The sequence below is a fragment of the Calliopsis andreniformis genome, chromosome 3, assembly GCF_051401765.1.
Source record: "Calliopsis andreniformis isolate RMS-2024a chromosome 3, iyCalAndr_principal, whole genome shotgun sequence".
NCBI lineage: Eukaryota > Metazoa > Arthropoda > Insecta > Hymenoptera > Andrenidae > Calliopsis > Calliopsis andreniformis.
This window is the reverse complement of record NC_135064.1, coordinates 5,333,480-5,361,342: the sequence shown is the minus strand read 5'-3', so window position 1 is coordinate 5,361,342 and position 27,863 is coordinate 5,333,480. Positions and strand designations below refer to the sequence as shown.

The 27,863-nt window shown below is 34.5% G+C and overlaps 2 protein-coding genes across 6 annotated transcripts in view; one reads left to right on the top strand and one right to left on the bottom strand.

Moving 5' to 3' along the window:
- Nucleotides 1-12,011, top strand: part of LOC143188665 (uncharacterized) — a 35,700-nt gene extending 23,689 nt beyond the window's left edge. For 3 of the 5 annotated variants that reach the window (XM_076393054.1, XM_076393057.1, XM_076393058.1), the window contains exons 2-3: nucleotides 7,389-7,525; nucleotides 7,676-12,011. In XM_076393054.1, coding sequence (XP_076249169.1) covers nucleotides 7,389-7,525; nucleotides 7,676-10,165 — 2,627 coding nt within the window. In that variant the 3' untranslated portion in view covers nucleotides 10,166-12,011. The remainder of the gene's footprint in view (nucleotides 1-7,388; nucleotides 7,526-7,675) is intronic. The other 2 variants (XM_076393056.1, XM_076393055.1) reach the window with 2 other exon arrangements.
- Nucleotides 1-27,863, bottom strand: part of Ror (tyrosine-protein kinase transmembrane receptor Ror) — a 444,527-nt gene that overhangs the window by 336,355 nt on the left and 80,309 nt on the right. The gene's annotated exons all lie outside the window — the stretch shown is intronic.

Sequence of the window (27,863 nt, the reverse complement as noted above, 5' to 3'; positions counted from 1 at the left end):
ATCGGAATCCATATACACAGGTATATGGATCCTGAAATGCACGAGTACACGAATCATGATGTACATGCGTACAAAAATCCCGAAATACGCGGTTATACTGATCCAAACGTATGTACACAAGCAGACATACGTGTATCGTTCATCGAAATTCGAAATGCATGGATACACGTATATAGCAATATTCATTACTAAACATCTATTAACATATTGATGTTCCATTTTGCGTTATTATTAATGCATAACACAATATTCGAAACTGGAATATTTATTTAAAAGAAAAAGAAAACTCTGAATGCAACGATTTTTGTCCGTCTGCGTGTAAAATGGGTTGTGCTTGGAAGTTTTTATTTCAGAAACTGTTTAGCGTATTTACAACCTTCAAGTTTTATTTTAATTGAGAACGATTAATTGATAGTACACGTGTACTGATATTTTAATTTCACGTGTACACGTGTATTGAAAATACACATGAAATGGGGATCTCTGATAATTACGCGTGAATTTGGATTTCGTTCTTTGAATTTTAGTTGGAAATTTTAATACACTGAAATGTTGTTAACGCTATTATTTAGTATTTAAAAGATAGTAAAATAAAAAATTCGGTCGCGTTCTGTTATTTACTGAGCATATTTTTCATAGGGGTTCTATAACGACTTATTCCGAAATAATTTACTCATCATTCTTTACTGCAAAGTAGAAATTCATGTAGAACCAGATTTACTCATCTAATAATTCAAAGACTGGTCATCCTCTTTCTACCAAATAGCTGGTCTATTTAAAACCCACAGCAGTATTTTCCAAGAAACTCCTTACACACTCCAATTTCATTACTGCAAAGTCGTAGTTTAATTGGTACTTCAATTGTGTTCATCTTAAATCTAAGATAAACCTATAAATAAATCTATCTTAATATTTAGTCGCTACCCGTGTTGTTTGTACGAAACGTTATTAAAATATACTATATTATTATAGCGTAACCAGTTTACGACACTTCTCGTTCACGTTTCCAATATCACTTCAAAACAGAATAATCTCGTAAAATATGCCACAATGTTAATCTTGTTAAAGTACGTTATTTCTTCTTTGAATCTTTAAATGTTATGCAATTTTTCAAATACGATAACATAATTTCAAAATTTACTTCTTTTCTGCGTTTCTGATATACACTTTGCACTTGACAAATTAAAAATTTTGTTTCTCATTAGGATTTAAATGTTAAATGACTTACTTTTGCATCAAGTCGAATGACGCAATACTGTGTTAAATTCCTTACTACATTCTGCTACAGATAACACGTTAGTAGATGTTTTAGACAACAGGTGCCATAAATTTTAAGGAGTGATCCTAGATGACAAAAGAGGGTGAAAATAAAGAATAACAAAATTAAGTTTGGAGACTTCGTTTCAAAGTTACTCATTATTGAGGAAACGCCTAGAACACACGTGAAATGTGTTTGTCTCGAGACTTATTCTATTACTGGCGTGTGTCAGTCAAGTAAGAAGAATCAGTAATCATAAATCCAGAACTAGGTGCATTTAATTTCATGCGAATTTCAGGCGTTTTCTCAACAATTAATCATTTGGAAATGAAGTCTGAAACGCACTTTCAACATTCTTGATTTCAGCCTTATTTTAATATGAGGAATCCCTCGCCCATATTTGATATCTGTTGCCGAACGCCATGTATTTACTGATTCTGAGGGGTTCATTTATCGCTTATCACTGAAACCCTTAAACACGTGAAAGACCTGAAGTTCCACTACTTTTACGAAATCACCATATCTTAGCGGGACACGGCTAATGCACATATTACTACAATAAACAAGTATCTAACTTTCTGATCACTCTAAAATTAATATTGCATTAGGATATCACTGAATACTTATATTTATTTTCGAGTTATTTTAATATAGGTAAATGTGAAACAAGAGTAGTTCACTATTGCTAATAAGAGAATTTGCACTAATTATCGTGACAATTTTTCTTTTCCCTCGATTTATGTGTGTTTTAATTTAATAAGACGTTTGAAAAAATATAGGGCTTCCAAAAGTATAAATGCTGCCCTCTAGAATGCTTTACATAAGAAGCAGAAGTTTTAAATTGTAATCTCTAAACCTTGGAATCATAAAACCTTAAGCCCAGTTAAAGTGTTAAAAGCTCCTGTTATGCTTAAGCCCCCGCTGTTAACGTTCCACTTTGTTACAAATTGTAACTTACAATTGTCTTAAGGGAAAATATACACGCTAACTTAAAGATTGGAATGCTTAAAGGATATTAATTCAGAAATTAAAGTTCGTTCAACACACAATTTAAGTCATAATAAACTATTATGTTAATTTATTGGATTCTACTGAAATAAAATACATTGCAATAATTATTATCAATCTTGAGTTAAAATATTTTGCTATACAGTACAATTTTAATACAAATTAATATGTAATTTGAAACTTCTGACCGCCAGTGTGTAATGCATGTACAGAGTGTTCGACAACAGGTGTCAGTAAAGGGTGATAGTAGATATCAAAATAAGATGAAAGTCAAGACTGATAAAATTGCGTTTAAGGCTTCGCTACAGACTTACTAATATTGAGCAAACACCTAAAATTTGTGTGAAATATTGCTTATTTGGGACTTATTCTACTTATTTTATCGTGTCTGATGAGGCTAGTGCACGTTGGCAGTACTTGCTACTCCATAGCGAGACGTATAGTGGGAAATCGCTAAAAACGCTTGAAGATTGAACGTGTGAAATACTAAACATTATTTTGCTTCTCGTTCGTACAATTACAATCTCGTCAATTTCGCTTCAATATTTGAAGGATACAAAACACACAGCGTATAACGTTTAACGACAATATTCGTTCAGCAAATATAAATACAACTAACGCTAGCATGCTATAGTCGTTATGGACTGTTATTTCTTGTGATATAAAATAGAGTATAGCCAGCAAACTAAACATTATTGTCCACAGATATGTGTGAATCTTTTTCATACCTTTTATACCTTTAACTGATTCCATGGAAGCATCTCATATTTTTAACACCCTCGATCCTCAACATTCACTGCACGTTACGTACCACTGAAAATAGGAAAAATTCCAAACGTATGAAACGTTGGTTCCGTGCAATTTGTCGCGGTTCGTAATGCCTTTAAATATCATCGTTGGTCCGAACGAGATATCAGCTAATTCTGCAAATGCTTTCGCGGCCCAATGAAAAAGAGGAAAACGCGAGCCGACCGTGAGATAGAGGTGCAAGCTTTAATAGGATCCAAATAGCCGTCGGTGTCCACGCGGGAAATCCAAATTTATGAACCTCCGGAAGGATTTAATTTATTTAAATTTCCGTGCTGCGAGCCCCCACCGGCTTTAATCCTGATTTACCACATGGCTTTTCTTGTTACACACGTACGGCCGGCGAGCAGCTTAAGCGGCCTGTTATCGCGCGGCTGCTTATAAAGCGTGCTTGCGTGGCCGATAAGCGACCGTGAAACCGGACAGGGCGTTTTCGAACGTCAGGTTTGATAATGGAGAACCCTGGTTCCTTCGGAAAACTGGAGTATCCTTTGAGTCTTGCCCTTCGAATGTATCAAGAGGCTTTTGATTTAACTGCTTCAAGTGTCATCTTATATTTTAATTGTGAGAAGTGCAGAATATTTCTGATATGTGACTATAGTGTTGCAAACCTGGACAAGAAACATCCTACACAGAAAAAGATGGCCATGCAGATCTTGCATAAGTCTTGCAAGTAGATTTAAGCAGGGTAGAGTTTTGTATAATCTGTTGTCAGACCTCTGTAGAATTAATAAAGGTAGGTTGACTATAGTAAGAGCAGCTTTGTTAAATCTACAAAGTTGATTCTTACTGATTTTATTAAATTCAGGCCTGTTAGAATACTTCTGTAAATTCTACAAGAGATTTCAATAACTTCAGCTTAACATTTTTTTCCGTGTAGATAGATTATAATTTAGTAATATAAGATATTGTGGTAGATAATGTTTCTGTGCATCACACCTGTTACAAACTAAATATTAGACTAATTGATCTGACAGGATGTATTTAAATTATTAGGTAGCAGAGGGGCAATAGGATTTCGTTGACTTCACAGGATCCTATCTCGTGAGAAATATATTATGTACATTGTGATTAGTTTTGGGTCAGCATAGAATTTAAAATTTCTTGAGACACCCCAGCGGTGCTAAATAAGTGCAGCAACACGTTTTGACCAATAATATAGGTGTTCTGTTATAAATTATGCAACTAGACAGGGGATAATTTCTTATGAAAAAAATAAGTCAGAAAAGAAGAATAACATTTTTTCATATGAAGTTTCGTTTTTTTAATACAATCGAGTTTGAAAACTTTATTATATCTGTGATCAGATGGCAAAACCCGATATCACTTTCTTTTCAAACTCGACATATGTACTCTCCCATATGTATTTACATGAGATCTATCAATTTGCAAAAGATGATACTTTTATACTACAGAATTTAAGAAAAAAACAAGATGACAAGTTGTGACATTTACGTGACAGTCGTGACAGTTTACCTGTTGGCTTAACTAATTTTAAAATCGCTTAATGAACAATTAAAAAATCATGACATATCAGGTTTGGTCATGTGACTACAGATACATATTTTTATTTTTTTATTCTTCAAAAGCCAAGTAATGTTCCCCTTTAATTCCTCAACATATTTGTTGCTTTTAAAATTAGATAATAACATTGCTCATGTTTATAAACACAAATACAAGCAGAAACAGAAGTCCGACAAGTGGAAACTCACAGTTGAATAGTAGATGTATACTCGATAAATTTTCAAACTCAATTTTCTCGAAAACAAAGCTTTATATGAAAAAATTGTATTCTCTTTTTTAACTTATTTTTTTATGGGGAATCACCCCTTGCCTGTGCGTACCACTGATAGTGGAACATCATACATATGTATGAAGCATTCGAATGGTTTCAATACTCAAATACTAAATTAGTGCTGTTGACTGACTCGAAGGTGGTCTCGAAGAGTTGTGCCTGATTCCCCTTAAACATATCACAAAATACTGAATGAAATTCTTTGCTGTCAGAATGTCATATGAAATTCTTTAAACCCATCCCAATGATTCCTTTTTGGGAAGAGGGCTTATTCGTTCTTGTTTATTTAGTGTAGGTGGCTGCTAAGCGCAGATACTCACTGCAATATCCTTAATAATATTTGAGATATGAGTGAGGCTTCAGGCCTTCTTGTAACACTCATTGTTGTACGAACACCCTTCTGAATTTGTAACTTTGGTCACTAAATACACTATTTGACAAGCGCAGCTGACTATCCCATCAAAAAGAACGAGTTACTCCCGTTTTCACTTCAAAGTGCAAACTTACATAGGATTAGGCTTACTCATTTAATTATCCAAGGACTATGGTTATCTTCTTCCCAGTAGAAATCATAATTTAGTGGTAAGCTATACAGAGCGTTGAACAATAGGTGTCAGAAATTTCAGGGAGCGGTCCTATGTGTTGAAATAGTGTGAAAATCAAGAATGACAAGATTCCAATCAAGGCTTCGTCTTAAAGTTATTAATGATTGCAAGAACACCTAAAGTTCACGTAACATCTGTCTGGGTAGGGCTTATTCTACTGCTGGCGTGCATTAGCTATGTCAGACGCAACAATGAATAAATCAGTAGAATACGTTAGTAGAATAAATCATGTCAGAAAGGATAACACGGACTCAGTTTTGTTCTCGTTTTTAAGCTACTTGATATACATGATGTATACTTGATGCATATTATTGAAATTAAATGTAAAACTTTGTATTTTATTAAATTCGCAAGGTTTCAGCAGCACATATAAAAACTGTCGGTTTTCTCAAAATTTGAGATTGACAAGTCATGTTAAAGAAAGATTCGTTTACTGTTGCATGCACATATTGAATGCTTATTAACAAAACTGATGATACGGTTAGATTTTTATTATTCAATATACAAAACAGTTGAGATATTCGAGAAATTCTTTTTATGAATTTAAACGGGACAAAAATTCCGCGTAATAGTTGCTGAAAGTATAAATGTAGCATTTGGAAAAGTTCATGTGAATATCAGCACAATATGAGACATCATCTCTTCATAATATTCAAGACTCGTTATTTGTTTTTGAAAAATAAACTACAGATAAAGTAGTAAAAACACCATTGATAATAATGTTGTGGGCGAAGCTCTAAAATATGGGACACGTCAAATGGAAAAGGAAACTATATTTCAATGATGGTAAGGTACTATATCATGTGTCATCATTTCGTCCAAATAGGAAAATAAAGGAAATAAATAAATGAGTTCCGCATAAGCTAGGCAGGCAATATACACAGAATGTACAATATACAGGCTATGTTAAACTTTTTAAATTATAAATAAGTCTTGTTAAGTATTAAAGTTCGACTTTTAAATATATGTATGAACTGCACAGATTTATTAACCACTGAATTTTTGAACTTTGTAATCTACACCTTAGTTTGTTAACAACAAACCTTTCACTGAATTTCCGATTCCAGAGTCGACTATGAAGCTCTTAAGACCTTGAGCCTAAACACTGAATCGTTGAAACTTAGAATTATCTCTTTAAGGCCTTATAAATTTCTTAAGTCAAATTACATAGTAACTTCTGATATTCCGAAAATCAATTCTTAACTCGATGGTTAGAAGTTTTAATATTTCTACAGTAAATCAAATATTCAACAAAAAAAGGTAACTACTGTGGAACACTGGCTCCAGATCCATGAAGTTAACTTAGAATCGAAAGTAACTAATCACCAACATGACTATCCAAAAATCACCCTTACAAACTAACAGTCGCGTGTTTAATTCAAACAACGCACTTCCTGTGTACTTCCTCACCAGTCTTCGTAAAGGAAGTCGGCATTAATCACCCTGAAGAGGCAGGCACGAAGAAAACGGACTGCAAGTCTTGCTAATCGATCGCCTAATCTCGGCTTTGTGAGGACGATCGATCAAAAACGCGCTCGAAACGCGTGTCAGAGAGAAGAGAGCTCCGGCTTCATCGCGATTTTTCATTTGTTTCGCGCCAGACCGGCCTTTCGTCGGCGAGAGATTAGGCGTTGGAACTTTATTCGTATCTCTCGGCTAAGTAATTGGACGGTCTGGACTGGGTGATTTATCACCGGTTTCTTGACGCAACGAAACGCGAAGGGTTAGAGGCCAGAGATTGTTGCTAGGGCTAGCCAATGATCGATCGTTTCGATAGGTGCAGCAGGCAGACCGTTCATTGCCAGTCGAAGATCATGATTAAGTGATTTCCGCGAGAAAAACGCCGCGAAGGTGTGGGAGTCAACTGATGTGTTCGTTTCTCCAAAGTTGACGGGAATTTTTCGTCTGATTTCAGGTCAGAACGACATCAAGAAGCTGCGCAGAGAGAACGAGCAGCTACGTAGAGAGATATGGAGCCTCCGGGACGAGTACGACAAGCTCGAGGAGATCCTGAAGAGGCAGAAAAGCCGCGGAGAAAGCGAAGAATACGAGGTACTTGTTGACTCATTTATCTGAATATAACAAGAGATTATATTCCATGTCTGATTCAAGTTTTTCAAACTCTTTCGAAATCTATACCCTTCAATATACATAGAAATACATGAATTGGATAGTTAGATCTAACAGAATTATTTATTTCAGGATCGCTCCGACGAGGATGACGGTCTGCAATCGGACTACTCTCTTGAGGAGGATGAGGAGTTCGCTGAGGATCAGGATACTCAGGATACTTCCAAGAAAACAGATAAATCCGAACAGTTAGAGAACGCTGAAAACCAGAAAATATCCTCAGAAAAGATGAACAGCAGCCTGCACAGGCTACATGTGGACTTCGACGACCTCTCAGTGGTGGACGAAGAAGAAGAGTTGAAGAAAGATAAGGAAAGAACGCTTTCGGAAGATAGTCAACAGTCAAAGGAAGAAAAAAGTCTCTTGTCAATTCTGAAACCCAGACATCTCCACGAGAACATACCATTTTATCCTGGCTCTTACGAACCGTCTCCCTTCGGCAGTTCCAGCTATTATACCGATTGTCCATTCAAATATCCGAGTACTGTCAATCTGATGATGGCTTCCGATGCGACAGGGATGATAGCATCTCATTGTCCGAGATTGCATGCAGATCCACTGCTCCCAGTTCCAAACTTATCTAGTACAAATGTAGACCAGGTCAATGAACAAATTTTGCATGCACCTCCTGCAGGTTGGCAAACTAACATCACGATGCCCCAGGAGCACATAATGCCGTTTAGAGCAACTGAAGTTAGTGTACCTTTAGAAATGCAGACGTTTGGGGGGATTCATCAGGAACAGTTGGAACAGCAGCAGTTTGCGCCGTCGACGAATGGATATTCAAACTTTCCAACATTACTTCAGAGGAGAATTAGTCTGAAGCAGTCGGGTAGCTTGTTAAGTGCGACATCGTTTGGAAATTCGCAGCCCAGCTCAGAGAATGCGATGGTCCAAAATGGTTGGGGTTTGGAAGTAGACTCATCCAATACGCAAGGCGTGAAAAGCCAAGTTTCTAATGATTTGAAGTCAGATGCGGAGGATAAATCAAAGCAGTTCTTTGCACCATTACCTTCGAGATTGAAAAAGCAAAGTGAGGAATCTCCGCTAATTATTACTCAATTTGGAACCGCAACCAGTTCTAGTAGCGGCAGAACAGAGTCTACTGTGATTTCTAAAAATCAATTCATGTTCCAAAAGGGATCAGCTGATATTTATGTGAACGGAGCTATACCGTATGAAGATAGTCTTCAGAAAGTCATACCTGAACAGAGAACGTTCCGCAGCACTGAAAATTTGTTGATCAATAATGAGAATATCAACTCAAGCAATCAATTTACAAAGTCCATGTCTTGCCAAGATCTCACTAGCGAGTCTCAAAATATATCAATTAATCAAGCTGAAGGCAGGAAACAGATGCTAACTCAAAGCGATAACACACTGGACAACATATCAGATTCTAAGCCGTTTAAATCTCATCTAAGCGTTACGCTGAAGAGGCCCCCTCCGAAGCAGACATGTAGCCCTAGCACACCAAAGGTACCCAAGCTACCTTCTATAGACTACAGAATCTTTAAAAATCCCTTTCTTCGTACTTTTGATCCAACTTACAACTATATTAATCAAAATAACATTACAAGCCCTCTGTCAGTTCAAGTAAATGACGATAATCTTTGTTACTATTCAACTCAGCCTGATGTTCCCTGCCATCGAGGAGTTAACCTTGGCGATAGGTACAGACCCGTTCAATCCGACCACAATCGTCTTCTGATCCCTTCTAATCAATTAATCAATGGAAAGCTGATGCCATCGACAAGTAAACACGAGATTCAGGTAACATCCTTCGAGAAACCTAGTCCACATACTTTGATAGGCCCATCCAATCCATTCGAGTTTAGTACTTTACGAAGACTAAACACAAATCCGTATCTACAAAGCCAAAATCCGTACCAAAATATGCCTTTCGTGCCGAGAGGAGGCCTGTATTCGCAGAGGGGGATGATGTATTACGATAACTTGACACTCAAGGTACCAGTGCAGACTCAAACCTCTATAGACGGGGATTCTCATCAGGAAGAGGAGCACACGCTGTCGCAAGAAGAGAGTATACCTAATACACCAAGTGGTCAACGTCGTAAAAAAACAATCAGAAAAGAGAAAGGTAATCTGAGTAAGGATCACAAACCCCTTTCGCCAGCAGCCCAAAGGAGGCTGAAGAAACAAGCCAGTGTCACGTCATCTGAAGCGCCTGAATCCCCAGGGAAGGCAACCCAAAAGCGACCTCGAAGACTTAGTATTACTACAACTACCACGTCAGAAGGGCAAGAGGACAAGCCCGAGAGTAGGTCCTCCTCGTCGGGTCAGGATTCCCCCAAGAAAGACCAAATAAGGAGAGTATCGTTGTACTTCAACGCGAAAAAAAGACCTTCTCTGGCATCTGTGAAAACTGTCAGGAGTACAAGCATCGATACTGCAAAAGAAAAGGATGCTGTGACCAGTTCGGAAAGGGAAAGAACGAATTCTATGAGCAGCAGGGAAATCAGTGGCATCAAGGCAAGAAAGACTAGCACAAGTAGTGGTAATGTTCCTTGGTGCGCTTGTTGGGGTAACGGATGTATTTGAAAAACTGGGGACTGACATCGCGTGATGCACTTAGGTTATCCCAAATGTTCAAGTATAAAGTGTACTATAGGTATTGGTATATGCGATTCTAGTCAATATTTAGGGCAGGCCTGTATAACTCGATGCTCGGGTAAGTATGTCTCTTTTTGAGCACCAGTTATACGGGCCTGATTTTGGAAATAAAATAAACTTTTCACAAACTTTACTGAGGATATGTTATGACGAAGTGACTGTACTGTATTGATTGACGTTAATTCTGTTAAATAGGTAAGTTGATGTGAAGCAAGTGACCAATTTGTATCAAATTTCTTCACAATGTAGATAGGCAGTAATTGGATTAGAATATGAAGTAAGTAAATTGGTTACTGTATTGAATTCAGTAAGAGTTTGAAGGTACTGAATGAGTCTTGAGATACATCTATTCATATATAAGTTGTCCCAGTACTGGTGGTGTAAGTAGAAAGCTAGTGATTCAATAGGTAATATAAAATACAATTTTTTAGTATCGTGCTTCGTTTTTGAAAAAGTGGAGAGTTGAATTATAGTTAGCTATAAGCGTACAGAAGTATAGTTTTGGGTAGTTGAAGGGCACACGGGATTAAGGAGAATACTCACAGTCTGATCATTAACTGTATCTACGGTAGATAATCTAAAAGTATTCTTCTTTCCCAGTTCACTCCTCAAACACCTCAAACACACTCCTCTAACACCATCGTTAATAATTCAAAATTAATTTTCTCGAAAACGAAACACGATATCAAAACATATTATTTTACATTTTCAACTTATTTTTTATATAGAATCATCCCTTTCCACTTGTACTACCAGTTTTAGGATATCTAGAAAAATGATACTCGAGAATCAACGAACTTTGAACAGTCGCGATACAAGTTAGCTAAAGATTGAGTAGTACAGTTCAAACACTCAAGACGAATTTCTTTGAAAGAGGGTAGCTTGAGCGTCGAAGCGACGTTAAAGGGTCTGCCAAGTAAATATCTTGAAAGCACGAGCTGAACAAGTGATCAAAAGTTCGAGTAGCTGAATGAAATATTGACGGACCATCGATATACATACTCTGTACAGGAGCCGTATCGACCTTCCCCAGGAACTATAAGGGAACTGCTGCAGCCAATAGCAGAGATCGTAAAAGTGGCAGCGACAGAACCGGGACACTATAAACCTGTTACTGTTCAGGTGACGGCTACAACGATCGTGGTTCCTGCCAAGAATACCAAGGCATGCCACCGATATTGAAAGCAGACCATGGATCGGTTCAAATTTTTGTAAAATAATGTTTAAGAAGGAACATTTAATGGCAGGGTATCCCAAGGGATTATCTTTCCTTCTGAAATTTTTTATAAACTAGATTACATATCGGGGTAGTGTCAATAATTTTATACTTGCTAGTATTTTTTCGGTCAAAATTATACATAACCTCTTCAAGGATGAATTTATTGAAATTGTAGAAAGAATCATTTAACTTTGGTTTTAATTTTAAGTGTGACTTTTCACATGTTTATTAAAATATCTTCATGCTAAATATTTCATATATTTGAGCTTTATTAATCATATTTCAATCTAAAAACAGTATTCAACGTACATAAATGTAAGTATCCTTGAGGAAGTAGAGTAACATACAGTTTAATTATTACATTACATTTGATCAATAATTCAATTTAGACACTGTTCAGTTACGCTAGGTGGAAAATCATCGTTCATGCATTTATATATCATTATTATTATGTACATATTATTAATCGTAAATTTAATATGCTGTATATTTAGGTAGCTGTTTATATGTATGTAGGTACTTTAATTTATCGTCATTTCTTAATTGTATAAAAAGATAAAAATATAACAAACAATTGCTTTTTAAGTGATTTTATTGAATACTAAGAAGAGTAACCCTACACGATAAATCTACTTTTCTAACTGTTTTTAGTCTCGCTAACATCTTTCGTACGAAGCAGAATTTTAGATTTTGGATGAAATCTCAACACACAAGCAAAGAATGGAATTGCAACACCAAATTATAAGAAACAAACATGTATATTAAATTGTTCGTCATTTTAACGTGTTTTCTTCCATTTTGTTGCAATTTTACATTGCTAAATATGTTCATTTGTTTGTGGAAATTCGTACCTCTTGTCAAATATCGTGTGTTGGAGTCTCCTATGAGGCATGAAGTATGTTAACCATTTGCATTCCTGTCAACTCCTGGTTCTTAGAAGTAAAAGTCTACTTCCCTCATATGTTTACTTTCACAAGAAAATGTACATAATTTGTTATCCTTCAATTTTACGTAATTGAATCTATGTAATTGAGCAAAATGTAGTTGTACAAATTTGTCTTGCTTTGCCACATGACAAACATATAATGTCAACTCAATAAATTTATAGATATTATATATATGTAATTAAAGTAGGAGAATTGGTCAATGACATAATTAAAAGATAAAGAACGAAGCGATTAACTGATCACAAATTCTGTCATTTACTTTTGTTTTTCAAATAATTTCGTTCATAGTAATATTATGAACTTTGTTAAGAAATTTACACAATGTATAGTGAATCACCAATCTTCATGATTTTAATTATTTATATTTCAGAGACAGGAAGGTATTAAAATATCTGATGTGCACAAAAATATTAAATTATGCGAAAGGTACATAAAATTCGAAGAATAATAAATGGACAGGTTTTCTTTTAAATACTACAAATTGATCATCAATTTTACTGTAAAACAGTGAATATATTTTGGCCTTTTTTTGATATGACACAATTATAGACAATCAAATGCATAAAATCAAATTTGAATTTGTGTTGATAAATCAAAAAAGTAATTCAAAATTGATCGTATACTGAATGTATATTCACAAAATTGCAAAAAGAAAAAATACACAATTTGTGCAACACCTCTTGCTAACCATCTGCATAAAGACAAGTTACTATCGCAGCTAGAAACCCTCACTTAGTACCGAGCTACCGAGTCATTCATTCTTTTGTATAATTCATCGAATTATTGATTACTCTACGCAACTTATTCTAAGAAGCCCATTTATTAATGGCTCTGCCAAGGGTGGAGTTTAAAGGCAAAGTTCGTGGAGCATCTTCCGCGTAAACTTCTCGACCGTTCTGTTCCCATTATTCCTCACTCCGCTTAAAGTGGTTGCAACGGGAAGAAGTTTAAAGAAATCAAGAGAAAGGAATCGTTCAAGCAAATTCAACGCACTTATAATTAAATTGGTTACCATTTTGTATGTTATGGAGAGAAGAGGTTAAAAACAATAAAAAGAATTGAAAAGTAAAAGCACAATCTAGCAACCGCCTTAGGAAAGAACACTGTGCATAAGATTTCTAAGCTTCTTTCCTTAACACAGTTAAAAAAAGGCAGTTTCAAATTATAAGTCAGATTCATTTATGACCTTCTTCAAAATAATACAACTAAAAATTGCTGTCGGTTAAATTTTTCAGATTTGTAACAGAAAAATACATTGTTGGAACAGATTTTATTTGAATAAGAGAATACGGATATGTAAGACTTTACTATACATAAATAACGATTTTAAAATGTCAACATTACAAAGCTAACAACATTTTGACGGAAATTCATCTTTCAGCTGTTTTCATCAAAGCCGCAATCAAATTACTCAATCACGAAAGTAATCTCAAGTACTCTAGCCTGCCTTTCTCCTTTTAACCCTGCCAAACAAAAAGGAGGCCAAATCATAGCACAATGGTTTTCAGCGCGTGCAAGTTGCAAGGATGTCAACGTTGGAGGGAGGAGGCTTGGTCGCAGACTGGTGCAATTAAAATGCAAATTATCTCTTTTCGCACGGCTATATTTCCAGAAGAGGGGCCGCGCACTAGCTACCCTACGTCGTCGCCGATTAACTTGGAACTAATTTACGAAGACGACTTCGCCAAGTCAGAGGAGACGTTTTGTCTCGGCGTAGATAGAGCCGCTACGTTAATACAGGCTAACGTCATTTGCAAACGTCAGTCGGGGCCAGTTTCTTCCCTTACATCGTGATTCGCCTGTACCGTTATGTCGACAGAGGATGGAGCTCTTTTCGCAAAAGTACGACAGTGTTAAAGCTCTCAGCTCTTTGGGATTCTCATCGCCAGACTAGATGCGCAAGAGCTGACCCTGGGAATCTTGTTTTAATTAATATGAAACAAGCAGATGAGACTAGACACGAATCTGAAAGATCTGAAAACGACTCTGGGCTTAGTCTTGCGTTTCCAGATAGTAATGGTTCTAACCATTTAAGGATTATAAAACAAACAAAGTGGTAATCAAGAGATTAGCACACTTACTACTGTGGTACATTAGGAGAGTCCATAAAATATCAGATTTTGTTTTTTATTATAACTATCTATCAATTGTATGTTTTTATTTAGGTAGGTGTGTCACCTGTTCCGTGATTAATTCATTGACCTATAACACTTTGGTTCTTGAAGGTCACTCAAGGTTATTTAGTGTTGTTCAAAACTTGCTTTAGAAATAACGACTGATGTTTTGTTCCACACAGCACAGGAACATATTGCCAACTTCTGTTTGATATCTTTCATATCATTAACATACTTAATATGTTTAATCAGTTTCATGTGTATAATAAGGGTAACGTTGCTAATAATTCACTTTTTGTAAATAATTTTTCATAAAAGTAATTTAGAAATAAATTTTGAAAGGTTGAAATTTGAACTGAAGTTTGATAATTTAAAATAATTATCAACTAAGCTTTCTGTAAATATTATTATTATGTAGAGCATAATCGTTGTTTCCCTGAATTGATTACTATTAACTGACAAAAGGACCTAATATAATATTATTCAAAATAACCTAAAGAATAGATGATGAATGAGTTTTAATCTTCTAGTTTCAAACGCTTGCTAACTATCTTTTGTAGAACATGATTGCACGACTACTGAGGTATCTTCTAAGGATAGATTGTTCAAGACTTAACTACTCACAGCAGAATTGTAGCTTCAGAACTTCAGAGACTGATCTTTTCTAATTACTCTTTCTGTAGCACCTACTTGCTTCCTTACTGAACTCATTTCTCAGCAAGAGTGCTGATGCTTAAGTGTTCAGGATTTCAATTAATCTAAAGTAGACTAAAAGTTCATTCAAATTCAGTTCATTCAGTTCAGTAATTGGAAAGTTTATTCAGAAATTATTAAAATAGTTAAACTAATCATATTCAACATAAATTCGATTCAACTTATTAGACAATGTAAACCTCTTTACTAAAAAAATCACAAAGTTTCCTAGTAACTATTTAGTTATCACCTCTATACATTCAGTACAGCCAGTGATGGATTACTTTGTTCTCAGGAAATGTAAATTCATTTCATTAATCCTTCGAAATACAAAATCCTGCATTTAATTTTATTCTTAATTTCGCACTAATTAAATATACTTAAAACAGTAGTATAGGTATGAAATAACTCATACCTTTGCCACGAAAATAGAATACATGAATCTACAACCAGTCGGGCGAAAAATAATATGTATTAAAACTTTTAAATTTGTATTTAAGAATCTTTAGATACTAATTGTAAGAAACCGAACGAAAATATTACACTAATCTTCACTAATTGCGTGATTTCAAGCACTACTGAGGTCATAGGCAACATACAATTTATCACACTTATCAGAAGGAATGCCTAAATTTTATAATTATTTTGGTAAATAAATTTGATAATTTGATATGATTAAAAAAAATGAAAACAAGACATATAGAATCTTCCTTCAAAATTGTGATTTTGCCAAAGCTATCGTTTTCAAATAATAAAACAACACTGTTAGTAGATATTACAAGGATAACTGAGATATCATTAATCTTTACTTAAGCAAGTCGTCGTATTCATTAAATTTCATAAATTGAAGAACTTGAGTAAACTGAAACTAACCAACGCAACGACAGCTTTTAACTTCAGTTAACGGTTCACACGAAATTTATCGTAACGAGGTCTCCACGAAGCATTTATCGTTTACTCACAAAGAGTCCTAACGGCACGTGAACTAGATATCACACGATACCCTGAAGATTATCGGATGGGAGTACATTCGAGCCCATGAATTCTAATTAAAAGCCTATAGTAAGTGTTTATAGTACGATGGTGGTAACGATAGCTCTTGTTAAATTGGCCATTAAGATAATCAGTTTTAATTACGCACCTTCTGATGCCTTTGCCAGCTAATGCAGACGAACATTGAAGTGCCAGGATTCATGCGAGCTTTTTTGAAGAAATGCATAATTACCTGGAAACAAAGGAAATGTGTTAGCAAAAAAAATCGTATGAACTTTATACAGGCTGCACAAAGAGATACAACAAGCATGATGAGATTGTAGTTTAGAAAAAGTATCAGCATTATTCACTAATAATTCAATATAATAATAAAAAACATAATGTAGATAAATACATTGAATGTAGATAAATACTAAATTGTTGTAAAATATAGTATAATAATACTTTATACTTCTGGCCAGTAAGAAAGCAAAGGAATTATTCTTTACATTTGTCAATTGCCTAAAAGTTGAGCAAAGAGATATAACTTATGGCATTTTTCTTCTGGGGAAGTATAAGACTTCTTAAATATTTAATTTAAAGATATTCATAAGAAGTAAAGATATAACTGCCAATAGAAAACATACATACTGGAGAGAAAAAATTAGACGATTACACAAACCTGTTTTGAATTTTTGGCTTGTGATAATTGCAAAGGAAGAATAACTTCTTATCTAATCTTATTTATAATCTTTTTATATAATCTCTTTATTGTTGAATATTACAGGTATAGATTGTGTCTTCGCTATATTCCCTTTAATGTCGGTGAATTATTTTTAAGAAACTTTAAGAAATGTTTGAAATACAATGGAAAAATGTATCATTCAAGACAATACAAGAATTAATAGAATACACAGAATTGTAAGTCAATGGTAAAAGTAAGAGATGGATATATAAACGAAAAAAAATATAAATATTATTTAGTGTTCTTGATAAGCTATTTTATTGATCATTTATTGGATATACAAGATGTTCAATAACAGGTGTCAGAAATTTTAAAGCATGATTCTACGTGTAAAAACTGAACGAAAATTAAGCGTGGCAAAATTGCATTTGAAACTTCGTTTCAGAATTATTAGTTATTGCAAAAACGTCTAAAATTCGTGTAAAATGTGTCTAAGTTGGAACTCATTCTGCTGCCGATGTGCATCAGTTAGGTCAGACACAGTGACGTCAGCAGAATAAGTCTCAAGTCAGATACATTTCACGCGTATTTTGTACATATTCTCAATAATTAATGACTCGGAAACGTAACCCTAAATGCAATTTCGTCTATCTTCATTCTCGTCTTATTTTAGCATACAGAATCATCCCTCAAAATTTCTGACGCTTGTCAATGAGCACCTTGCAAACTCTGAAGTAGTATACAGGGTGTTCCAAAACTGTTGGTATAAGCAGGAAAGGGGTAATTCTACATGAAGAAATAAGGCGAAAATATAGAATAAAGTTTTGTTATGTCATGTTTTGTTTTTGAGAAAATTGAATTTGAATTTTAACCAAGCACAAGCGTACTGAAGTACAAGTTCCAGCATTTGAGAGGTAATCAAGGAATGAGAAATGCTTCTAGCTCACCATAGAGACAGTCAGTGGTTAGACCAAGTGTGTCCCTTACTCCGTATTACTCTTCAAGCATCTAAAATTGTACTTCTGTACGCTTGTACCAGATCATAACTCAAACTCAATTTTCCCGAAAACGAAGCACAGTGTGAGTAACATTTATTTTACATTTTTATCTAATTTGTTTATACAGAATCACTGATTTTCCACTTATACGACTACTTTTGGACCCCCTGTATGTAAGACAAAATATTTAACATTTAGTGAAATTTGTTAATATATTCATAACTTTTTCCAGACATTTCTCATGATCAAACAAGTGTCCTAATACTTTCGAGTGAGAGTATACCTACATTTGTTTAAATAAGTTACAGAAAAATGTAGTTAATCGATGTATCTTCTAGTAGTAAAAATTTAATCCCATTTCCACCTCTGCTTTTCGTGGAAAGAAATTGCTTGGTTCGTAGTTTTCCGAACCGGCAGGTACATACATGGATATGATTCCTCAGGGAGAGAACAAGTGAAACTTTTGTCCCTGACTCAATATGTAGGTATCTATCTCTTGCAGAACACGACTCGAATCCTTTATTCGACTGTCCAGTAATATCGTCGGCCGTACAGCGCGAAATTACGCGAGTAGGTAATAAAGCTCTGAGTTTCGGCTGAATTCTCCGTCAGATACGAAAAGTGCTCGTGGCGTTCAAGCAAAAGAGCAACGAAACCGTGCTGGGAGTGTAATATGGAATAACGAGAAAACAACGGAGGCAGCGCGGATTCTTGGGAGCTTCCGCAAGCTCGAGGAACTTGCGGAGTGTTTGAAATTTCTTTGGCGAGAAACTCGCGAATCCCTTCGTTCGCTTTTTTTATTAAAACCAGAGAGGCCCAAGGAGCCTTCACGGGAATATTTTCTTGGCAAAGAAACTTAAAACAATTTCAGGCTTTTTTTCCCGCTGTAGTTTACTTTTTACTAAAAGCTGGTGAACTTTTACGTATAATCCTCCTTTAAGAGATGAGAGTAATTGTTATAATTTTTTCAATTTTAGAACCTGTTTGTTAATTATTCCATTCGCAATGAGAAACACCTATATTATAGCACATATTTGTGTACCAATACGTTATCGGATGCTATTAGCTTAACATAGCCTGAGAATGCTGTTTCATTTGATTTATATTCGTAAACAAAAAATAGCACAACGAATTCATATCGTAATTCTAATTTGTGCAGATTCATTTGGACTATCATCATTGACAAGCTTGAAAAGCCGATCTTTATTACAAATCTCAAAAAATGTAATCAATAAAAATGAAAACACGTTTGTTGGAATATGGAGTGTATAAAACAATTTACTGGTTCTATCTAAAATTTAATATGTATTGAAACACTGTCCATTTTTTAAAAACAATTATCCATTTTATTAACGCGTTTTTGTCAAAATTTTCACTATTTTTATTCAATAAATTAGTTTAGCTTGTTTTTGAATTACTTGTCGCTGACCAACACAGTTTTTGTAACACCAATTCAGAATACGAATTTTTTAAATACAGTAAATCACATTTTAAACAGAATTAAATAAAATAAATAGAATTAATTTTTACTCTCTCTTAAACATCATTTCCAACAATTTTCATACTATGATTATTCATTTGTTTTTTATAAGATTCTTACATTGACAACTACTTACTCGTTTTTTAATAAATTGTACATCTATGAGAACTATGTCGACTCAAATTACAACAGTACCACTACTTGCATATGTACTTATTAATTATATTCTCTAAAATTTGCATTAAACGGTAGTTGTAACTAAAGTAGGTATTAATGTAAATAAAAACTGTGAGGTTCTCTGTTTTATATCAGTGATCTAGAGTATGCTTAGAGGCGAAAAAAGCAACGTTTGCCAATAAATTAAGAACAGAAATTATTTACAGTTCTTCTATTTTAGTTTTGCATTTTCTTACAAGGTAGCAGTCATTTGAAGAATAGACCTAAAATTTCAATTAAGAAAATTGCTTTTTTATTTTTTTGTCTTCAGGCACAGTTTAATTTAAGTTATAAAGAATTCACTGAACTACAAAAACATGTCTTCTATGAGCAAAATATTTTTAATCAAAATATAGGGAGTACAATATACGAACATAAAAATATACGCACACAAATATTTTAATGACAAAAACCGAGTTTAAATTCCATTTATAGGTTTCTAGATAAACATCACAACATCAATTTTTAAACTGTGAAGTAGGTGTCTACATGTAATCCCTTATTAATATATTATTATCATTTTTATGATACCGTTTCTGAGAAAATGCAAGTACTTTATTTTTATCCTTTTCTCCAACTTCTATGGAAATACCACTTAAAGTAGTTTTTTAATCACAACCACAATCTCTTTGCAAACTTCTTGTAGCTACTTTAACACAAGAATTAGAATTTTCATCACGTTAGACGGTGACTTTCTGTATTTCGAGTAAATTCACCTTCTTAATTTATCTATATGCATACTACTTTGTCGTCATAAGCTACATAATGAATTCATTCAACTCGGTAATGGAGTCACGTAAATACATCCAACACGCGATTGCTCGACAGAGCTTCAGAGACATAAATGCCGCAGACGCAGAGACGTTCCTCGTGTCTAATTTTGTTTCGACGGAGGCTGCCCGCTAAAAGAGTGCTGAATCGCTTAAAACTACGCCGGAAATGGGAATTTTTCTCGCGTGTGCTCGTTAATGGACACGGCCCATGTGCGATCCTCGTTCTCTTGAGTGTTTTGTCAATCCTGTCACTTCTGAAAAGTACTCGAGACGGTACGAAAATATCCTTGCAATCGTCTGTCGTGACGCATTCTTGAGCAACGATTGCTTCTAGATGCAATCTTCTCAAACACAAATTTATAAAGTTCCCATTTAACACATACCATGATGGAAGAAATGACTTTGATAGACTATACTTATTGTCAGTAACAGTAACATTCCAGTACCCATTCTTATCAGTCAATTCAGTCACTATACACAGAAACAAGATAGTCACACAGATCTGGCAAAAGCTTACTAAATAGATTTAAGTGGGTAGACATTTATAGTATCTGTTGTAGATCATTGTAAAATTAACAAAGGTAGCTTGACTACGGTAAGAGCAGCTTTATTAAATCTACAGAGTCGATTCTTAGTGATTCTGTTAAACTCAAGCCTGTTAGAGTACTTTTGTAAATTGGACAATAGATTTCAATAATTTCAGCTTAACATTTTGTTTTTATGTGCAGCTTGCTCCGCATTGTCAAGAAGTTTCTACTATTTTCATAAATTTCACAAAAATTGTGTGAGATAGAAGTTGATCCATATTTGAGTTATTCACAGGCCAAAGTAATTAACTCCACTTTTTGAATTTTGCAAAAGTTTAGTACCAAATCACCCTAATCAATGTTTAACTTTTTACACTCAAAGCAAATATAAATATTCTTGCTTTGTAGAGTTAATCAATTTAGCATATGAACGGCTCACTTAGATCAGCGTCACTTCCACAAATTAAAATTTGTAGATGATTGGACTGTGAACAGGTATTTCTGAAATGATCTTATAGTATTTTTTAAATATATGATCTTACAATAAATCCTGGTAAATCTAAAGCCAATGTACACTACCGTGCATAAACATTTGGACCCTTTCACATTATGGACAACGCATAAAATACGCTTGAAGTAAAATTTCTAATGTAGTTTTGATTAGGAACATCATCTTAGACAATTATTGTACGAGGTTTACAGATATCAATGAAAAAAACATTTGATATTATCTCGTATAAATAAAAAAGTGCATTTCTTCATGCATTTCCAGTAATATGAAAGTGTCCAAGTATTTATGGACCAAGTGATTATGGACTATGCATATTATAAATCAACACAAACAGAATGTAAGAATTGAATAAAAAATACACACCTTCGTGATACCTTTGAGCATTCAATTACAATAAGACAGAATTAATGCTATAATGTATCTTCTCAGAAAATACTATGACTAATGTTTACTTAAATTATTTTTTATGGAATTGAAAACAGTAGAATTGTGGCGTCTTCTACGAAGACAACCTACAGATATTTTTCAGCTACATATGTTGATCATAAAAATGTAGTTACAAGCATTTGTAAATACATACATGCTTAATCAGACGCGTTAGTCATTTGTTTCCGCTGAGAATGATTACTCTTTATTTGATACAACGTCTTCATCAAAGCGAATTTCACATTCGGAACGTTCATGAGAGTATGTATTTTCATGCACACGTGATTGGTACACGGTCCAAAAATATTCATAGGTTGTCTGTGTGAAGCAAGTACTTTCTACTTCATCATTTCTATAAAAACAATTGTTTATTAAAACCTTTAAAGTACATAAGATGTACAAAAGTACTTCCGTGAACGCTACTATATTAAAGTTGATATGACTGAGGATTTAAACATTTATTTACGTATCAACGTTTTAAGAAAGACAAAAAAGGAACTTTCGGGTCCCTCTTAGAAAACCTGATGACAGTACATTAAATCAGACTCAGTATCCTTATAATTGATTAATTTTGAGTCTAATTGTTTTTACAGCTACTATGGAACCACATGGTGTAGAGTGAGGCTGAAATAGGCAATTGCATTTCAGTAGCGTATTCTACTCTTTCTAAAGATGGAAAATAATTGTACGTGTATAAACAAAGGTCTGCAAACCCCTCGAGATATAAATATGAGATATCTTGAGATATCTTGAGATATTTATACAAGACGCGAATTGTAAATTTTTAAAACCTTTTGTGTATACATGAAACTTCATGTGTCACTAAATCATCAATAACGACATCAATATTATTTTTTGTACAATGTGTGGCTTAGAAGGCTTAGTTTTCCATCATCTACACCTACTTAGCGGAAAGAAATACACGCATTTTTTAGGGAGTGAAATCCCTGCTACAATAACAGGAAATATGTGTACACATAATGGAGATCTGAGCTATTTTAGTAGACAATGAATTGTTAATTTAACTCCTTTGGACTTGTATTTGTAGAAATACCCAAAACAGTATGTCTATGATAATAATATAATGCTGAACAATTAAATAATGTGTTGAAGAACATTATGAAAACGATCAAAAGTGTTTGAAACTTAACGGTGAAACTTTTGAATATTCATTGTGAATTTTCAGATAAAATAAAATATTTGTAAAAGTAGTGTATTCAATGATCTTTCCTCATATTTTTTATGCACAAAAGGACATAAGAAATCAATTAATACAAAAAAATGTGAAATTGCTCTTCGCAACTACACCGGTGCTTTTGTGAACAAGATTTTACAGTAATATAATAGAGCGTGTAAAACAGTTATAACCTGCCCTGTATTATTTGTTTCTAATTACATGGAATAGAGTCTGTCAAAATTACTAAATACACTATACATATGTATGTATAATGATTTTTCTCATCCTTAGGAAGACTAAAATATGTTACCAAAGTGGAACCAGATGAATATTTCTAATTAACTCTATTCATATTTATAATTAAATTCAAAAATTCTGGTTGACTATTTCACCGACGCTTGCACAATAACTGGATCAGAGTTAGAGAGAGATAACTGGATCATTATAATACGTGCCCTATGATCGTCGAACAAAACTTTAGCAACAACTTCTAACTCCCAGCTCGGAAACTTTGAGGATTACAACACATTCTTCGCCCCTGAGCACTGGAGGAATGAAAAGTCTAGACAATCGACAATTCTCTTTATGTTCTTCTCGCGAAACTTATTCTAACCATGAGAAATATTCGAACCAGAAACTGAATTCCCATGACACAAAGACAGTAGAAGTAACGTGACCATATCACAAACGTGTTAGCACCAGACACTGGCAGATCTCCCGTGATTGCTCTATTTTTGTAAATAAGACGAATTTTCAATTTTCTCCTCGATATGAATCCTACCACACTCACCACTCCCAGAATCACGTCTAATCACAGAAAGCACATCAGCGAATTTTTCAGCCGCGGCCCGCACATGATACGGACCTATTCCGATGCTGTCCAGCCAAGAGGAAGCAGCTGTTGCTGCCTCGACCCGATCGGAATCGCCTCGGTTATTGTATCAAATGCATAAATCTCGGCTTTATTGCTGTTATATGCAAAGCAGGACGAATCCTCAGTGTGGAAGGGGCGCGGGGATCCTAAGAATAATGCATTCCATCGTAGATCGATGCACGGACGCGCTTCTCTCTATGCCTCATGTGCACGCTAGCCAAACGCGAGAGAGACAGCGCGCGATGATATCGGTGTGGACTTATTTAATTTGGAGGACCGGTCGGGCCTCCAGAGTTGTTTGCTGAACGATCGTTAACGCTGATTTATTCGCTCATTTATTTCAGACGATGAACGCCTAACCCTTCTCACGTGATTCCTCTCGCGAGGCACTGCATACATGAAAATATGTGTGTTTCGGGGACACGTGATCTCCCGTGAAAGTGAAACCAAGCCGGTTTGCTAATAGAAGATTCGACGTTGGTTCGTGGAAAGATTAGCTCGAAGGATTGGAGAATGCTGAGAGACTGGAATAACGGTAAGTGTGTTTAGACGTGTCTGCAAACAAGCGTTTAATTTTGGAGGTAGAAGATACAGCTGCTGGATACATATAATTCTATTTGGATATATTATGATGAACGTATTTAAAGAAATATTGGGCTGACGATTGTACTTGTGACTTTGTTACTTTTGACTGAGATAACAAGGAAAGACGTTAAATCGACGACTGTGTGACCATACTCTTAAGTCTAGGTGCATACGACCGATAGTTTTGTCGGTCTAATTAAAGGTCGATTACAAACTCAACACAAGTTTATATATTGATTGTATTCTTATTCATTATCTAATAAATAGAGAAAAATAAAACAGAGAAAAGAGGATTGGTTAGTCTGTAATCGGCTTTTAGTTAAACCGACAAAATTGTCGATCTTGTACGCTTAGAGTGTCTAGACCAAGGATTTATTATTCGACGACTTATTCTTTGCTTTGCAATCTTCCTTGAATTACGTACACGAAAAAATTGGTAACGAGGCTGTGATACTTACTTATCTGATATCGAACATTATGTCCCTATACGTGCGTATAAAGCAGTAACAGGAAATTTTTATATCTTCGGTCATTAACAAATCGATTTATTGCACACTAATTTTCAACATGGTCGAGGTATAAACAAATGGTTTTAATAAACGTACTCGATGGGACACATATAAACGCACATTAATTTAATTAAATTCTGTATATCTTTGTCGTCGCTCTATTTACAAAGATGGGTTACAAGCATAGTTACTTAAAAAATACGTTGTTGTTAAAAACAAATCAAAATATCTAATCTTCTCTATTCTTCTAATAAAACTACTTTAATTTGCTAATGTGCACCTCTATCAACATACTTTTTATACCCTGTTTAATTTAGAAATGTATGTACCACATGACTCTGATTGCATCCTTCTCATAAAATGATCCGTTCACAGGCCAAGGTGACTAACTCTACTTCTTGAACTTTTTAAAACTGTAATGCCAAAGCACATGATTGGTACTCAATTTGTTATATTTACAATATATAAATATTTTTGTTTTGTGGAGTTAATCGATTTAGTAAATGAGCGGCTAAAATAACAATTTCCACACCCAATATTCAAATTCCTGAAACACATCAAGACGGCATACTGCCTCCTACTAATATCCAAAACATGAGTATTTTTAGGAAGCAAACTTCACGTGATATCCTCTTTATATTAATTTCTTAGCTTCGAGATCCCCTTCGCGCGAAAGGTATATGCGTTACAGCGCTAGAATACACGCGAAAATTAGGTGTCATGAAGCAGCGTGTGGTCGACGAGCGAGGGACGAAGGACGAGAAGAAAGAAAAAGGTGTCTTCGAAACGTCGATGCGACTCCACGGGGAGCAACGGCGAATAAGGAGGAATAAGATACACTATATGTATACTGAAGTATCCTGCCAGAATAAAAGGAGTAGCCGACTGTGGCGAGTCGTCTAATGCTGAGAAGCTAGAATCTTCTCAACGTTCCCAATGAAAATTCTCGCTTGCTGATTCCAAAAAGTCGACGAATCACGCTTTGGAATTCCTCGAGGTGATAGCTTCTAGCATTAGGTATTCATAGAAATTCAAATCAAATTATGTAGGCAATTTTTGCAATCCCCCAAAGATATACAATTTGTCAAAATATATTATAGAAAACATTGGATTTCTTTCTTGTTCACAATGTACATATACTGAAGAATATTAAAAAGATACTCAGATAATATTATAATTAATAGAATTAACATATTGTAAATATTGATAACGTTAAATAACATCTGCAATAATTTTTGTACATATTTTTATAACAACAGAAAAAATCAACTTATAAAGAACAGATAGTTCCTTTAAAAAAGACATACATGTACGAAAACTGCGAACTCAGCGAACCATTATGCTAATAATAAAAATTATTGACTGGTATTTTCTAACAACATAGTATAGTTAGTACAAATATTTTATTATTATCAAATGAATACAACAAATAAAATGGTTTGTTCAACTTTATAAAGTCAAGTAATTTAGTAATCGAATACGATACGGTATTTATAGCAACGAATAGCCTCAATTAATACAAATGAAATGAGAAGCTAGCCGTACAAGTTTCGCCAAAGTCTGCAAGCGACGGGATTAATTTGATTTCGCGGTGTGGCAGCGAATTTATCGAAGAACGAAGGTCGCGGCACAGAGTCGACACGATTAATTTAATTCGACGTTTCGCGAACGCCTGCCGGTTCGATTCGCGATTTAATTAGAATGGCGCCATAACTTTGCCCATAGGAAATACGCCTCACGAACATTCGCGTATCCTACAGTGTTCCGATTTTTCAGTCTTCATAACGACGCCCAGCCTCAAACTAGAATCCCCTTCGAAACTCGACGACGATAATTGCATCGGTTCTCACGGGTTTCGTTAATTTATTTCATAGAAAGTGTTTAAAGTGTTTTTGCTTACGATCGCTCTCTAAGGGGTTATATCTACCTAGAGACTCGTAAGAAACTTACAAATTTGAGAATTGAAAAAAAGACTATCAATGCATATGATAATACCAAATGTTTTTTTACTATAAAATCTTTAAAATTACTCTAAGTTTTCGTGAAGAATTATTATTAACTAAAGGAGATATTGCCAGCGGTAGAAGTGTTACTTTTGCTGATGAACATTCTCTAGCTTAGACGACGCATCTGAGAGTAAAAAGTCGAATGGATATTAAAAACAGATAACATTTAAAGGTCTTTGACGATTTAACTTATAAAAATGTCATTTCTAATTTTTCAATGATTTAAAAAAAAAGAACGATTTTTTCATTAAACTGCCATACTTGAACTTTACATGGCCCCCGTTTTGTAACAAACTGAAAAATAAAAATTCAGATATCGTTAAGGATTTTTAAATTTCGTATTTTTTATATCCATTCGGCTTTTTGCTTTCAGATGCATCGTATGAGTTAGGAAATAAACATTTCCACCAGTAAACATTTAAAACAACACATCTATGAAAATTTAGGATAACGTAGCTAGTAGGTGTACCTTTTAATGGAAAAACATTTAATACTATTTTCTCTAATAGTTTCTGTTTAATTCTTAGTCTTGTTTCATGCAAGTCTCTAGGTGTACGTAATCCTTTAACAAAAACTGTCCCTGTAAAATGTTTCGTGAACTGAATTCAAGCACAATAGCATCCCCAAATAATGTTTTGTTTATTTTTATATATATTTATTAGCCATAAATCAACCAGCATGATTTACAAAACCATCTACAGTTGCAGTGACATTTGCAGTGTAATAGCAGAGAAATCACATTTATAACTAATTAAACTAATAAATTATGATACTACATTTTTCCAGAAAGGTATATGCAATTTCCACGAATTTTTATACTTGTTTCGATATGAAATTAATTAATACTAAAAGAGGGACGGTGTCCATAATAACGCAGCAATTTCACTACATTTTATCGTTTGGCATCATAATAA